This window comes from Dromiciops gliroides, chromosome 4 (genome assembly GCF_019393635.1).
Source record: "Dromiciops gliroides isolate mDroGli1 chromosome 4, mDroGli1.pri, whole genome shotgun sequence".
NCBI lineage: Eukaryota > Metazoa > Chordata > Mammalia > Microbiotheria > Microbiotheriidae > Dromiciops > Dromiciops gliroides.
The window spans coordinates 61846067-61862394 of NC_057864.1; the positions used below are offsets into that span (position 1 = coordinate 61846067).

Below are 16328 nucleotides of genomic sequence, written 5' to 3' on the forward strand. Positions count from 1 at the left end.
TTAGCTAAAAATCTAGGGTAAAATATATCTGCAATAACCCTTTGATCTACAAGAATAGCCTACACACACACACACACACACACACACACATATTTAAGGAGATGATTCTTGCTATGCTATATAGTTAAACTAGGCCTTGAAAATTTTGCTTTTCTTCTTGGATCAAGCTCCCAAATTTAGCAACCATATGCCTTATTGAGCTTTTAGGGAAAGAAAAACCATAGGAAAAAAGGACACCACACTGCTGTCATACATTAGTTCATAATGTTATTAGTTTCTAACTTCAAGTCAAGACCTAAATTGATGTTACCAAGAATCTACAATAAAGTTGCTGATAGATCCACTTGAAAGACTAAAAGAAGAATGTGAACATACATGCACAGTTTATGTCTTGAATCATGTAAAAGAGAGCTACATGCACTGGTGGCTGGTAACCACTTCCACTGACCCATGCAGGGATCAGTTGTGCAAGCATAAAAAAAGAACAGATTTAGTGGAATCTAAGAAGTGGGATGAATGAGCAGGCAGTGCTCAACTGCTGCCCATAATGAAGGGTCACAAACTTCTTTTAAGTTAACAGTAGAAGAGAACACAAATCAATCATCAACAAACATGCATTAAGTTTCCACTGTGTAGCAAGTACTTACTGAGTATTGAAAACAATATTAAAAAAGAAACAATTTCTCCTTTTAAGTAGATTACATTACATAAAAAGAAAGAACAAAACTAAAGGATGGAGATGCTCTTGGTCATAAAGTTTGCTGTGTTACTATATTATTGTGCTATAACAAATGACAAGCAGGATGACTTCAGAAAGGCTTGACATGTATGAAATGATGTGATATGAAGTGAGCAGAACCAAGAGAACACTGTGCACAGAGACAGCGATACTGTTTGATGAAGAACTGTGAATGACTTGACTATTCTCAACAATACAATGATCCAAAACAATCCCAGAGGACTACTGATGAAACATACTCTCTACCTCCAAAGAAAGGACTGATATTGATGGAACAGACTGAAGCATGCTAGTTTTCACTTTCTTTCATTTTTTTCTTTTAATCAAGTTTTCTTGTACAAAATGACAAATATGGTAACGTTTTACATAATCTTACAAGTATAAGCCGTATCTGATTGTTTGACACCTTAGTGAGAGGGGAGGGGAGGGAGGGAAAGAGGGATAAAAATTGGAACCCAAAACTATAAATAAAAATGTTCATTAAGGAGGAAAAATTAAAAAAAAAATAACTGCTGGATTCATGTTTGATCATTGCTACCTTGTCTAAGGAGGGAGAGTAGGATCTAAGTTACTATTTTTAAATGAAGGTTGGATGTAGGCTCAAAAGTGCAATATATTACTTCAAATTTTTCTGAGGGAAAAATTTAAAAAATTATATCTCTCTTTAAGACACACGCACACATGTATTCGATAAGGTTTCAAGTCTATTCCCCATAAATGTTCCACTTCCCTAATCAGAAACTCTTAACATTTCCCTCTATGATCATAATCTATCATTTCATCTTTTCCTATGCTTCACCACTAGAAGCAGCTAGGTAACCAAGAGGATAGAGTCAGGAAGACCTGAGTTATAATCTCAGCTACTTAATAGCTGTGTGATCATGGGCAAGTCACAATCTCTGTTTGCTTCAGTTTCCTCAAATATAAAATGGAGTTCATAATAGCACCAGAGCTGCTCTGAGGATCAAATGAGATATTTATAAAGAGTTGAGCACAGTGTCTGACACACAGTAGGCTCTGTTACCTTACCTTCATAAACCAGAGCTCGTCCATCCCTCCATACCTCAGAATCTCTTCAGGTCATTTAGTCATATCTTACTTTCACTTTTTGGGGGGAGAAGCTGGATAAAGCACTGGCCCTGGAGTCAGGAGGACCTGAGTTAAAATCTCACCTCAGATACGTACTAGCTGTGTGATCCTGGGCAAGTCACTTAACCCCAACTGCCTTAAACATCTGGGGCGGGGCAGCTAGGTGGTGCAGTGGATAGAGTACCAGTCCTGGAGTCAGGAGTACCTGAGTTCAAATCCAGCTTCAGACACTTAACACTTACTAGCTGTGTGACCCTGGGCAAGTCACTTAACCCCAACTGCCTCACTAAAAAAAACAAAACGAAACAAAACAAAACCTTCTGGGGCCATCTCTAGCCATCCTGGTAACATATCTTGCTACTGGACCTAGATGGCTCTGGAGGAAAGAGCAAGACTGGTGACCTTGCACAGCCTTTCATCACTTAAATCCAATTCACTGCAAGTAAGACATCAGCCTGATTTCATAGTCCTCTTCGAGAACAAAGGACAGACATACATATACATACATCTATTTCACCTTCATTCCTCTTCAACTCCAACCCAGGTTTAGACATTTCAACTCTTGTTCTTTGTACTTTACTACTTTACTTGGTGATTTCATCAGTTACCATTAATTTAATGACCATTTCTGTGCTGATGATTCTCAAGCCTACCCATCTTACCCTAACCTCTCTGATGAGCTCCAGTCTCACATCTCTAAAAGCTTTTCATATATCTTGAACTGGACTTCCAGTAGACATCTTAAAGTCAAAATGTCCCAAACTGAACTTCTTATCTTTCCCCCAACACTTGTCCCTTCCTACTCGCCCAAGCTCACAGCCTCAATGACATCCTCGACACCTCACTCTCCCTTGTATGCAAATACGCTATGAAGCTTTTGAGTCTCTTGGCCCCTTGTCCTCCTAGTTGTTCTTTTCTTAATAAACCTTGGTCCCTAGATTAGTCCAATCATTTGGCTCCCTACCATCTACCTCCTGTTTATGAATGCAGCCTTCCTCCAGGCTGACATTAAGAATTCATGTTAGTCAGCTTGAACTGGGCCCTTGTTGCACCAAGGCAGTCCTTCTTGTGCCTCCTAATTCATTCTCTATTACCCCACAGTTACTGTTCCCAACCTTCCTTTTCTCCCTTCAACCTTCCAAATCTCCTGCTTCCCCCCCACCCTCACCTCAGCTGAGGACCTTGCCTCTTACTTTACAGAGAAAATTTGATGAGTTCCCTTTTCTTGAGGCTGACACAATGAAAGCGTCCACGTCCATACCTCTCACTCACTCCTGCACTCTGCAGCTTGGTTTCCTAACTCATCATTCAACAGAAACTTCTCTCTCCAAAGTTACCAATGATCTCTTACTTGCCAAATCTAATGGTCTTCTCTTAATTCCTACTCTTTTGTGACTTTTCTGTAGCTTCTGACACTTGTCAGTCGCCCATTTCTCCTTGATGCCTTCAACTCTCTAGTTTTTTGTGATCCTGCTTTCTCCCGGCTTGACTCAACTGTCTGACAGTTCCTTCTCAATTTCCTTTGCTGGATCTTACTGCAGATCACACCAGCTAAATGAGGTTATTATTTTCTGGATCTTCTCTTCTCCATCTATTCTTGCATCTCCAACTATTAGACATCTCCAACTGGATATCCCCCACACAGCTTCAATGCATTATCTTTACCCTCACGTCATCCCCCCTATTCATCCTACTAGTAACCCAGGCATACAACTTGGATGTTATCCTTGACATTTTGTTTAATTAGAAAATTAGATTGAGGTAGTGATGAAGACACTGAACTCAGTGCCAGAAGATTTAAATTCTAGAATTTATATAGAGAGAAATGACTAGCCCAAAGGGAATACACGCAACTTATATTTCTCTCTGTAAATCGGTGTATTTATTTGTAAAATGAGGGCTTGATGCTAATATAAGATTCTATGATTGATGATTTCACTGATTGCATTTCCTTTTAAATGTTTTAAATTTGTGTTATAAATGGAGCTGCAAGCTGGCAAACACTAAGGGATCTCAGAAACTGATGGTTTTGGAGATGTTTTCTGGTGGATCAGTATGATACAAAAGTGTAGTTTCTAAGATGTGTGGCAGCAGCAGGATGAATGGCGAGATGGTTCAAGTAGATGATATGACAGGATAGGAAGGATGGTTATATGGTCTGCTCTGGGGCTTTGGCCTGACTAGATATAATAATAACAATAACCACCCCTTCAAAACCCAGATCACTGTCCATGTAGTTCAGTGTTGAGGTGGGAATGGCAGAATAAGGAAATGCCAACCAGCACACTCAGGGAACTGCAGCTGTTCACTTTCCCCCTTCCAATTTGTATCAGATTACCTAATGTGGTATTATTTCCTTTCAATTCATTGGCCTTATTTGATTAATTGTTTTTAATGTATAAAAGTCTGTCTCTCCCTGTATTTAGGGTCCAGGCCTAAGGTGAGGAGGTCTGGTCCTGGTTTGTTGGGAAATTGCCATCCATTGCTTGAGAAATCTATATGCTCGGAAAATTGAACTTTTGTTTCCTAAGTCATTTCATTTTTACCTATCTTCATATTAAATTATGTCAGATTCTGCAATGATTTCCATAATACAGTCTATGAATCTTCCCCACTATATTCCATTTTCTATGAAAATCAATGCAAATTTCTGAAAGTTAATAAATGCAACCAAGCATGATAGAATAAAAAAGGTTAGTTTTTATAAGAATAGGCCTATTATTGTGGTGTTAAAATTTATCAATATATTCTCTTAGGGAATATGTTGTTTTGGGGGTGGAGCGGGGCGATGAGAGTTAAGTGATTTGCCTAGGGTCACACAGCTAGTTAAGTGTCAAGTGTCTGAGGCCAGATTTGAAATCAGGTCTTCCTGAATCCAAGGCCAGTGCTTTATCCACTACACCACCTAGCTGCCCCTGAATATGTTACTTTCTTGATCATGCTATTCTATGAAATTTCAACATCATTATATGAAATGTGAGTTTTATGTAGGAACTATTTTTTTTTTATGAGGTAGACATTCAACAAAGGACATCCGTCACTACAAAGGACATCCTTCACTGGGGCACTTATATGCTGAGGTGGGCCACTACACCAAACCATCCCACACTTCTAAAGTAGCCAAGATGGGGTCCCTAAAAGATGTACACTTTCTTGATACATTAGGCCCTAAAAAGAATGAGGGGAATCCAAGTTAAGCGAGGTGCTTTTGAAACTCTGACACTAACTTTCTAGTGTCCAAAGAACTATATTATGACAAGGAATTTCCTCAGCATCTTACATCTCTGTATACACTGACACAAGGAAGCATTCGAAAATACACATAAAAGTCAAATGATTGAAAAACTTTTAATAAAGCACACTTTTGGATTGCTATTTTATTCTTGGATGAGCCAAAAAAAATCAATAAATGTGCTGAGAAAGTTAACTAGGAACTTAAATATTAAAGTTAAGATTTCTAAATACAAATAAATTTACTTTTCATTTGCTTACAGTACTGGCCATGCTAATATGGATCTCCCATATAGAAAATTCTATGAAGTCAAGCAAAATCAGACAATAAAGAAACATATGTGCCAAAGTATACACTATTAGGAATGCTAAAGGCTGATTGATAATGATTAACTTTTATTACGTCACAAATTATCAACATTGAACTGTAGGAAATGAAACTGGACAAATAACTCATCTTTCTCTATATCAGATTTTCTGATAATTCAGAGATTTTCTCTATAACAGATATCTTCCCTCCCCTCCCCTACTTTGCCTAAAATCCTAATCATCCTTTAAGGCCCAGATCAAATCCCACCACCTCTCTGAAGGTTTCTCTGATCCCTTCAGCCTGAATAACTCTTCTTTCCTATGAATGCTCACTACACCATGTTTGTACCTCTGATCTATTTATAGATTGTTTTGTATTACAGATATTTGTGAATATCCTTATTTTTTCTACTATACTATAAGCCCTTTGGGAGCAAGAACTGTTTTAATAATTTTGTTTTCTCTCCCATGACCTACTAATGTACAAAGTCTTCAATTTCTTTACGGATAAAAAAGCAATAATAATATGTGCACAATCTACCTCACAAGGTTGTGATAAAAGCTCTTTGTAAACCTTGAAGTACTATATAAATGTAAGCTGCTGTTGATAAATACTTGTAAAATGAATTTCAGTGCTATGGTATAAAAGAAAAAAATATATATATTTTCAAGTGAACATTGAAAAACTTCACATATTCCAAGAGAGTACTCTCTTGTCTTTTTTCCCCCTGATAACTATCCGGTAACTAGGGAGACAATATAGTGGAAAGAACATTGAGTTAGTGGACTAACTTAGTTCAAGTTGTAGCTCTTCCAATAATTAGCTATATAAGGTTAGACAAGTAACTTTCCCTCTTTAGCTACAGAGTTTGAGAAGTAAACTAAATGACCTTCAAAGTCCTTTCCAAGCAAGAAAAAAGACCTTTGGATTTATGAGGAAACCTGGAATCAAATTCAAGCTTTAACACTTACTAGCTACATGACCTTGCATAAATCTCACTCCCTCTATGAACCTCTGTTTTTTCTGTAAAACGAAGATAATAGTATTGCTACTTTACCTATCTTGCACTGTTATAAGGAAACTTTTTTTTTAAACGTAAGGCATGATATGCAAATGTGAGTTATTCTCACCAAATAAATTAATCTGTGGAGAGATGAAGAAGACAAGAATAATAACAAAAAAATAAGGTCTTCCTAGGCCTTGATTAATTATGAAAAAGATGGTGATAGTCACATTTCTCCTTAGACACAATGCAGTGCCATTTTGGACATAAAAACAAAACTCCCAATTAAAATATATTCAGATAAAGTATAATTTTTAAGAATGACTTTTCCTAGTAATTTGTAATTTATTTAGCTACACACACACACACACACACACACACACACACAATGTTACTCTCATTCCCATCAGCAGGGGTCGCAGTGTACCAGCCATTTACTTCAAGAAATAAAGTATATCTGTTAATAAAAGAGGTTTATTAAGATTTGAAAGACTCATGATTTACTGGTCACTAATTATAATGACATACTTGTATAAAAACAACAAAAACAGATTTTTCAGGTAGGGCCTAATTGGAAAATCTTCATAAATTTGGGTAGCATTTTGAACTAAAAAAAATGTCTCTTAAAAAGTACTGCTTTGAGAAATCCAGAAGAAAGACTTTGTTTCTGAGGATGCCAACTCAGAACCACAGTGTCAAATTTGAAAGACAAAACAGAAGCTATCACAGTCTAGGATGTACCTACACCTGAATTTTCTCTCTACTATTCACAAGTAGAATATCCAAACTGCTTGAAAACCTCTAGTAAAGGGAAACGGACCACTTCATGAAGCAGTCCATTCTACTTTTAGACAGCACTTATCATTGTTAAATTTTTTTTCTTTACATAACCACAAATTTACATCTTTGCAATTTCCATCCATCATTCCTAGTTCTGCCCTCTGGGATAACTGGAACAAGTATAATTCCACTTCCATGTGAGAGTCCCTAAAATTCTTGAAAACAGCAGGTGATCCCCACTTTCATCCACCCTCCAGTCTCCTCTTCTTCAGGCTAAACAGTTCCCATCCCTTGACCTTATCTTCACATAGTATGCACTTAAGGACTTTCACCATTTTACCATTTAGTTTCTTTTTAGCCACTGACAAAAATTCTTACAAGTAAAAGGTAAAGAAAGGTTAGTTCAAATACAGTGACTTACATGAGCTGACAAACTGGTCCTATGGTATTATGAGTTAAGGTGGCTGATTTGTCTATAACTGGTAGAGAAACATTAGCATGTACTGTAGGCTTAAGAGCCATAATTAGCCAATATATGGCATCAGTGGGAGAATACTACTCCTTAGGAGGTTGGCTGAAATCTTAATTCTAGTGTCTTCCCTCTTCTAATATTTCCCTTTTTATTCTGTATATATTTGTTTGCATGTTGTCTCTCCTGCTAGGTTGTGAGCTCATTGAGGGTAGGGACTATCTTTTGCTCTTTTCTGTATCCCTGATGCTTAGCATGGTATCTAGCACACAGCAGGTGTTTGATAAATGTTTATTCACTGATTGGCTGAACTGAAAGCAATGACTTTCCCCAGAGACAAAGCCCAAACTTTCCTAATTAACACCGGGTCCAGCTTATCAGCTAGTTGTACATAGCACCTGACCAAGGTATAAATGATTATGGACTACTAACTCAATGGGTTGTCCATCCAACTTTACATGTTAAAATCTGGAAAATGTTTTTCATCCACTTGTCCAAGAACGCATGATTAAAACTGTCACATTCAAATAATTATGAATTTCCCTAAGAAGGATTGGTAGTATATCAGGGTCCAATGCAAATTAGTAAAATCAATACATTATCTGTGAATATGAGCTTTTGAAGAATCTTAGCATCAACAGAATTGTGCCCCCTTCTGTTTGAACTCCATGTAGGGCATCTTCTTTAATACCAGACAATATACCTTGTATAAACAACAAATTTCTCTCTGCTTTATACCTCTTTTGATGTTAATACTCAGTGGCTTTCTATTCCTTACACCACTAATGTCATACTCAAATAGAAATGGATCCTTGTCTCAGCATATTGACTTGGAAAACTACAAATAAATATTATGTATACTTTTGTATTTTCATTTATTTTGTTAAATATTTCCCAATTATGTTTTAATTTGGCTCAGTCACATGTGGGAGTTTTGGGATGGCCTGAGGGATTCTGGTTTGACACCTCTGCCCTACACTACTCTGCTTCTCATACAAAAGATATACAAAATAAACACAGGATAATTTTGGAGGTAAAGCATTTACAGCTGGGTGGAACCTGGAAGAGTTTCCAGGAGAACGGGGCATTTGAGCTGAAGCTCAGGAAAGCAAACTGAATATATGGATCTGAGAATTGTCAGTGTCGAGCTTATGAGTGAACCTATGAGAGCTAATGAGATCAGGAAGAGAACATAGAAAGACAGGAGGATCCAGGACAGAATTGAGAGGGTATCACTGCAGTTGGAGGTTGAGATACTACTGACAGCATAGCAAAGGAAACTGTGAAAGAATTGTCAAAAGTAGAAGAACCAAGGGAGAACAGTCTCATGAATAATCAGAGAAGAAATAGAATTCAGTAAAAAAGTTTTAAATCTTGCAGAGAGGTCAAGAAGGGTGAGGAATAAAAAAGCACATCAGCTTTATTAGATAAGTGATCATTGGTCACTCTGGAGTTGAGGCAATAGGTGTAGAAAATTCTTTCTAGAAGTATGGCTGAGAAAGAAAGGAGAAATAAAGGAAGTCAGTTTGAGGGTACAGTAGTGCAAGTGAGTTTTTTTAAAGGACTGTAGGGCAGTGAGAGATGGAAGTGATTGGGCATGCTAAAAGAAGAGAATATGCCAATGGATAAAGAGGGAAATTGAAGGTTAGGGAGAGAAGGAAGACTGTGGGGTAATCAGTTGGAGGAGATATGAGTGGAAGAAATCAAGAGTAGGAAATGTGAGATATATAGAATGGAGAAGAGGAAGATTCCAGCAAATAGCCTTTATTATCTCAGCATGGCATGAAGTAAGGTTCTCTTAGAGGGTAGAAAAAGGCTATGGTACAAGTAGCTTGAGGAGATAAGAGAATATTTGGAATAGATATGGAAGAGAAAATCAAGGAGTAGTAAAGGGACTGTGTTAGTAAAGTGAAGTTGAGATTCAATAATGCAGACTTGTAGCAGACCTAGTTATCAGGTGAAAAGGCTTTGGTTATGGCCTCAGAATTGAAGCCAGATTTTCCTGACTCCAGAGCAGAGGAAACACCCAAAGTTAGAGGCAGGATATGGATGATGGGCCAGCTGAGGAGATACAAAAGGAGCAGTTGGAGAGTTAGGAAGAGAAGCAGAACAACGAGTGTAGATAGGGAAAGTTGGAAGATTAGAGGGGGCTGGGGTGGGAAGATGCAGGAGAAAACAGGAGAGAATGGGATCAAGGACTCACATCTATCCTCTACACTACAGTCATAATAGAGGAAAGACAGTACTAAGAAATACATTTTTCAGATCACCTATGCCTTCAGTTTGGCTAGGGGTACTCTTAGGAGAACTGATTCAATGATCAATGAGGGGACACACTGACACAAAATGAATCATATTAATCTTAATCATCTCACTATAAATAAAACCAGAGGAAAGAAGAAAGTTGCAGCCAAGGAGAAGAATGGCTCACAGGTATGTCTTGGTGAGGCAAAGAAAGGAATTAGTGGAACTAGTTTTATTGTATGCCCAACGGCCATGAGAAACATAATTTCAGGGCACATTTGGTCATCACCTACTGCAGTTCTCATGATTACAAAAAGGCCACCAAGAAAGTAATTGTAGCTTATGTACCAACAATGGCTGCAGAAGATGATGATCCAGATAAGTTTTACCATAAATGCTCCAACAGAACTATTTTGCCTTCAGTCAGTTCTTGAAAAGTAGCCAAGATAGCAATGGAAACATTAAGACAATCCAGCTCTGGTTTACTAGTGTCAGGATAGAATAAGAACTTTTTGACTGGCCCAGCAGAATGATTTCTCATGTCTTGGGAATTTAAACAGAATGATGAAGTTTCACTGTGAAAGGCCAATGTGGAAGGAGGGAGAAAGCTGTTCTCTGTGTTCAGAATTCTTTCCTGCTCCCTATGCCACACCATAATGATAGAACTGCTTTTCAAACAGACACAAAGCATCAGCCAAAAAGAGGCTAAAAGTTGGCAATATTTTTTACATTCTATTTTTGTTTCATGTCTTTCGTGAAAGTAATATAAATGTTTGGGCTAGAAAGCCTAGTATTAGATACCAACATAATGGAGAAGCCAAGATAATTAGGGTGTAGTTCCCTATTCTTTCAGAAAGGCTAGGATAGGATTAGGAGGAATAGGAAAGGTTAAATAACATCTAGCATTAATTGGATGTATAGTGTACTAGAGAAGGGATATAAACAAAGGGTTAAACAAAGTACTTCAACTGAATGCCTAATTTAAGAGACTAGAGTGTACAAAGATTTAAAAACTGTCATTGGCTCTTTCCAAAATCCCAGTTTTAAGTCACTAAAGTCCTTTCCTTCCTTTTTGTTTGTTTGTTTTGGTTTTTGGTTTTTCGTGAGGCAGTTGGGGTTAAGTGACTTGCCCAGGGTCACACGGCTAGTAAGTGTCAAGTGTCTGAGGCCGGATTTGAATTCAGGTCCTCCTGACTCCAGGGCCGGTGCTTTATCCACTGTGCCACCTAGCTGTCCCTCCTTCCTTTTTAAGATCTTAAAAGCTAGGGCTTTAAAACATGGTCACTAAAGTCACCAAGGATTGGGTTACTTGAGGTACAAATTGGAAGGTGTCCCTAAGATTCATCCCTCAAAAGAAATTTCTTAATGATGCCTGGGACCACTGAGGGGGTTTCTCCCAACTCATTTGGAGTGTCCTTCTGGGGACACTATCTTCCATAACTGATGATTCAAAGGAAGAATGTAAGAACTGAACAGATGATGAGGAATGAAAACTGTTGCCAGAACATTTCCTTTCACTTTTCCAGCCTTACTTGATATATACTTGAAATACTCAAAGTGAATGGAGAGGGTGAAATACTTTTTCACTTTTATTTTGACTTGGGGGACTAATTATCTTCATGAGAAGTTTAAACTAAGACCCATAGATCCTTGAGAATATAAACAATTCAAAAAATCAATTCACCACTAAAATGCAGTTGGCTATTTTGAGTCTCTATTTTAATTATCAACACGGGAAGAACAGATTCAACTTAGTCAAAAGAAAAGGGATAATAGAGGAATATTAATGATTATACCAAGTTGTGCTATACTTAACTCATGGTGGGAATGAATGATTTCAACAAGTAAAAAAATAGCAAAGGCATAAATAATACTCCTTTGAAGAGTAACTTCCCTATAATAAAATTAACTGTGGCCATATTTTATTTGATGGTGCAGATAGTTTGGAAAAAAAGATGCTTTGGTGGCATCACTGGCACTAATGTTAAATAAAATTTTAAATCAGTGAAGAACTAGATTCAGTCACAATTCAATAAACATTTAAGTGTCAACTATTTGTAACGTATTGTGCTAACTGTGCTGAGATCTTAAAGACAGAGAAAAACAACAATCTCTACCCTCAAGGAGCTTATATTCTATTAGATATTATAGCTGCTATGAATAATAAGGTACAAGTTTTAGATAAAGAAATAATCCAACAGAAATTTAAGGTATAGTAAAATTCAATTTCCCAAAAATATAATTCATAGAAAGTCCAATTCCTGTGAGAGCTAACTTGTAATAAAGAAAAACAATCATCTTCTATTTGTTTTTTCATCTGAAATGAAGAATCTCTAAGGTGTCCCTTACTATTTAATCCAAGACATTAACTCAAAATCAACTTAAATATAATACCTTAAGTCACCAGTGCCTTTGGATAATTTTCATTGGAATATGTCAATTTGAGGATTCATTAAGTATGGAAAAACTAGAATAAACTATTTATTTACTATAAAATGCATTTTTAGTGGTGTATTTTCTGATCCTTAGAAACTTTCCGACTGCAAGTGCTCAGTATCTGTACTTTTTTCCATATTTACCTGAGGCGTAGAAAAAGTCTACCACAGCATTTTAAAACAGAACTAACAACAAAGAATCACTCATAAACAATGCATTTAATGTTATAACACAGAATTTATATCTTGTCTGTCATCTCATGGCAAATTTTACAAATTAGTGAACACTGATGAAAAAGCATTTATCCAACTTCAATCCTCAGGCAGTTTTTTCATTCCTTCACTTTGGAAAAATGGGGAAATGCAAAGTTGTATTTCTACTAGGGGATTCTGGAAGAGATAAGTTTTTCTTCATTATTCTGTTATTCCTATTATTCAGTTCTCAATCAAAGGATATATATATATATATATATATATATAAATATATATATAAAGAGAGAGAGAATCTATCTATCTATCTATCTATCTATCTATCTATCTATCTATCTATCTATCTATCTATCTATCTATCTATCTATCTAGAATGTTTTTTTTCCAGCTCAAATTTCAACTCAAAAATAACTTTTCCATTAAAGACACTCAAAGTGAGAGTAACGTTATCACTAATTTTAAAAGAACATACCTAAAAGTGCAGTGAGTTTGGGAAGCAGCCCAACTTGTACCATCTTGTTTCTCAGTCCTGTGTCAAAGGACAGATTTAACAAAAGTCTTAGGGTGATATTGAGGAGATCTTCATGTTCACAAGGTACCATTTTCACCAATTTTTCAACGATGTCCATTTCTACCTAAAAATAGGATAAATAAAATTGGGATTCAATTTTAAGCCATTAACAAAGACAGAGACAAAACTAATTTTTCTTTGTCTATGATAATCTGTATCCCTTTATATATAAATATTTAATGCATTATATGTATGTACTTCAGATCAAAAGATCCTTCCTAAAACAAAAGACCCTTATTCTTCAACACTGACATTCTCCTAGTGATACAATACAGCAGACAATCATGTCACAGACACTCAGGGTTGGAAGAGGAACTTCTACAAAATACTTTGATCATCTATCTTTTGCTTAATGAAATCCAGTAAGGGAGAAGCCACTATTTCCAAAGGGAGCCAGATTCATTTTAGGATAACTGTAATTGGCAAAACAAACAAACAAATAAGTAAATAAATAAGTTCTTACAAAAAGCCTAAATTAACCTCTTTTCAGCTTCCACCCATTGCTCAGTTCTGACATATGTGGTCAAGCAGAAACAAATCAAATCCCCTATCCACAAGACTGCCATTCATACACGTGAAGATCACTATTGTATTCATGAACATCACCCCTCTCTCCAAGTCTTCTTTGCTAAACATATGTAACTTCAACAGCCTGGACACTACATTTTTTTTTTTCATTCAGCCCAAGATTAAATTAGTTTTTTTGGTTCTTATATGACACTGTTGACTCAAATTATGCTTTCAGGTCATTTCAGGATCTTTTTCAAAAAATGTGCTTGACAGTAACTATTGGTACCCAAACACCACAGTGTCCAAAGAATCACAATTACAGGTTACCCAAGGGACATTGGAACTATATAAAAGATGGGTACTGGAGCACATTACCAATAATAATAATTTGTGTGTAAAATGTGGTATATAAAGAAACCTCTAAGGACATTTATGACTAGGAAAGGAGTTAGGTTAATCATGTAGTAAGAGGGAGGGATAACAGATGGACAATTAAGTATAAATTACCTGTTAATGTACTGCTCTCCTGAAATTAACTCCCCTATGGCTGATTAATGGAAGGACATGGACAAGAATCACAGAGAATGAAAAAGCTATATTTGTATAGATTTATATCAATGAAACCATGGTGCCATCAAAGTATCAAAGTTATGTACTTATATACTTCCCTCCTACATTTTTCTCCTATTGAAATTTTGAGGAGGAAATCCCCCCCCCACCAATAATTTCCTTCTAGTGAATGGACAATATTATCTGAAAGTTTGAAAACCACAGCTGAAGATATCTAAATAAACTTATTTTCTGAAAGAGGAAGACTGTCTAAGGACTATTTACATCTCCTCAAATCTTATTAAGCCTTGCAAGGTTTTATTTGGAGTGACAAGCTCTTGTTTTGGGGACAAGTTTGGGCATTGTAATTCATCAAATTTAGTTTTCATTATGTTGTTCTTTCCATTTACTTGTGGCAGTCATTGTGTGTGTTGTTGTCTTGCATCTTCCCAGGTTCCTATGTACACATTCTTTTCATAATTTCTTACAGTAGAGCAATATTTCCTTACATCCACATACAACTATTTGTTTTGACATTCCCTAATTGATGATCAACTATTTTGCTTCCTGTTCTTTGTTACTATAAAAGTGCTGCTACATAGATTGTTGTGTGCATAGGACCTTTCTTCTTACACTGATTTCCTTGGGATACATGCCTAGCAATAGGTTCTCTCAGTCAAAGTATGGGCATTTTAGTTACTGTCTTAGCACAATTTCAAATCGTTTTAGAGAAGTTGGAAAAATGCACAGTTCCACTCACAGTCTTTTCACAATCCATCCAATATTGATAATTTCCCCCATTTAGTATTGCTGCCCATTTGCCAGGTGTTAAGTGAAAGAATTGAATGGATTTACATTTCTTGTATATTAGTGATCTGAAGGAATCTTTCACACAGTTAATCATTTATAATTCTTCTTCCTGTGGCCAACTTAAACATTGAGGAATGGTTCTTGGTCTCATATTTATGTTAGTTCTCTATATATCTTAGATATCAGACCAGGACAGCAAGGTGGTGCAGTGAATAGAGCACTGGCCCTGAAGCTGGGAGGACCTGAGTTCAAATCTCACCTTAAACACTACCTGTGTGACCCTGGGTAAGTCACTTATCTCTGATTGCCTTAAACATCCAGGGCCATCTCTAGTCGTCCTGATATATATCTTGTCACTGGACCCAGATGGCTCTGGAGAAGAGGGTGAGGTTGGTGATTTTGTCACAGCCTTCCCTCACTTAAATCCAATTCACTGCAAGTCATGACATCATCCTGATGTCACAGCCCTCTTCCAGATCAAAGGACAAACAACAATATATCAGACCATTATCAAACATATCTGATAAGAAGATTCTCCCCCCACCACTAACCATTTATCTTAATTTTTTTTAATTTTTTTTTTTTGGTGAGGCAATTGGGGTTAAGTGACTTGCCCAGGGTCACACAGCTAGTAAGTGTCAAGTGTCTGAGGCTGGATTTGAACTCAGGTCCTCCTGAATCCAAGGCCAGTGCTCTATCCACTGCGCCACCTAGCTGCCCCACCATTTATCTTTATATCCTAGCTCCACTAATCTTCTGTGCAAAATCTTTTCAATTTCATGTAATGGAAATTATCCATTGTATCTTTTGTAATTTTATATCCCTTATTTAGTTAAGCATTCTCCTTCTAGGAATCAATAGAAAAACTATGAAGGAAGGCAGTCTAGCAGTACTGTATTTCAAACTATTTTACAAAGTGATAATCATCAAAACAATCTGGTACTGGCTAAGAAACAGAGTGGACAAGTGGAATACACAGCATGCAATACACAGTAGTAAATGTCTATAGTAATTTAGTGTTTGATAAACCCAAAGATCCAAGCTTTGAGGGTAAGAATTCACAATTTGACAACAATTGATGGGAAAACTGGAAAGTAGTTTGGAAGAAGCTGGGCTTAGAACAACCTCTCCCATCATATACCAAGATAAGGTGAAAATGGATAAATGATGTAGATATAAAGGGTTTTATTATAAGCAGATTAGGGGAGCATGGGAAAATGTATCTGTCAGATCTGTGGATAAGGAAAGAGTTTATGAGCAAAAAGGAGATAGAAAGGATCATGGAAAGTAAAATGGATAATTCTGATTACATGAAGTTAAAAGTCTTTTGCATAAAAAAAACTAATGCAGCCAAAATGAGAAAATAGGGAACTGGGGG

At 36.6% G+C, this 16328-nt stretch overlaps 1 protein-coding gene across 2 annotated transcripts in view; it reads right to left on the reverse strand.

The window, feature by feature from the left end:
* The window catches only part of KIFAP3 (kinesin associated protein 3), a 192741-nt gene that overhangs the window by 116126 nt on the left and 60287 nt on the right, over nt 1-16328 (reverse strand). For both annotated transcript variants that reach the window (XM_044005022.1, XM_044005023.1), the window contains exon 10: nt 12983-13145. In XM_044005022.1, coding sequence (XP_043860957.1) covers nt 12983-13145 — 163 coding nt within the window. The remainder of the gene's footprint in view (nt 1-12982; nt 13146-16328) is intronic.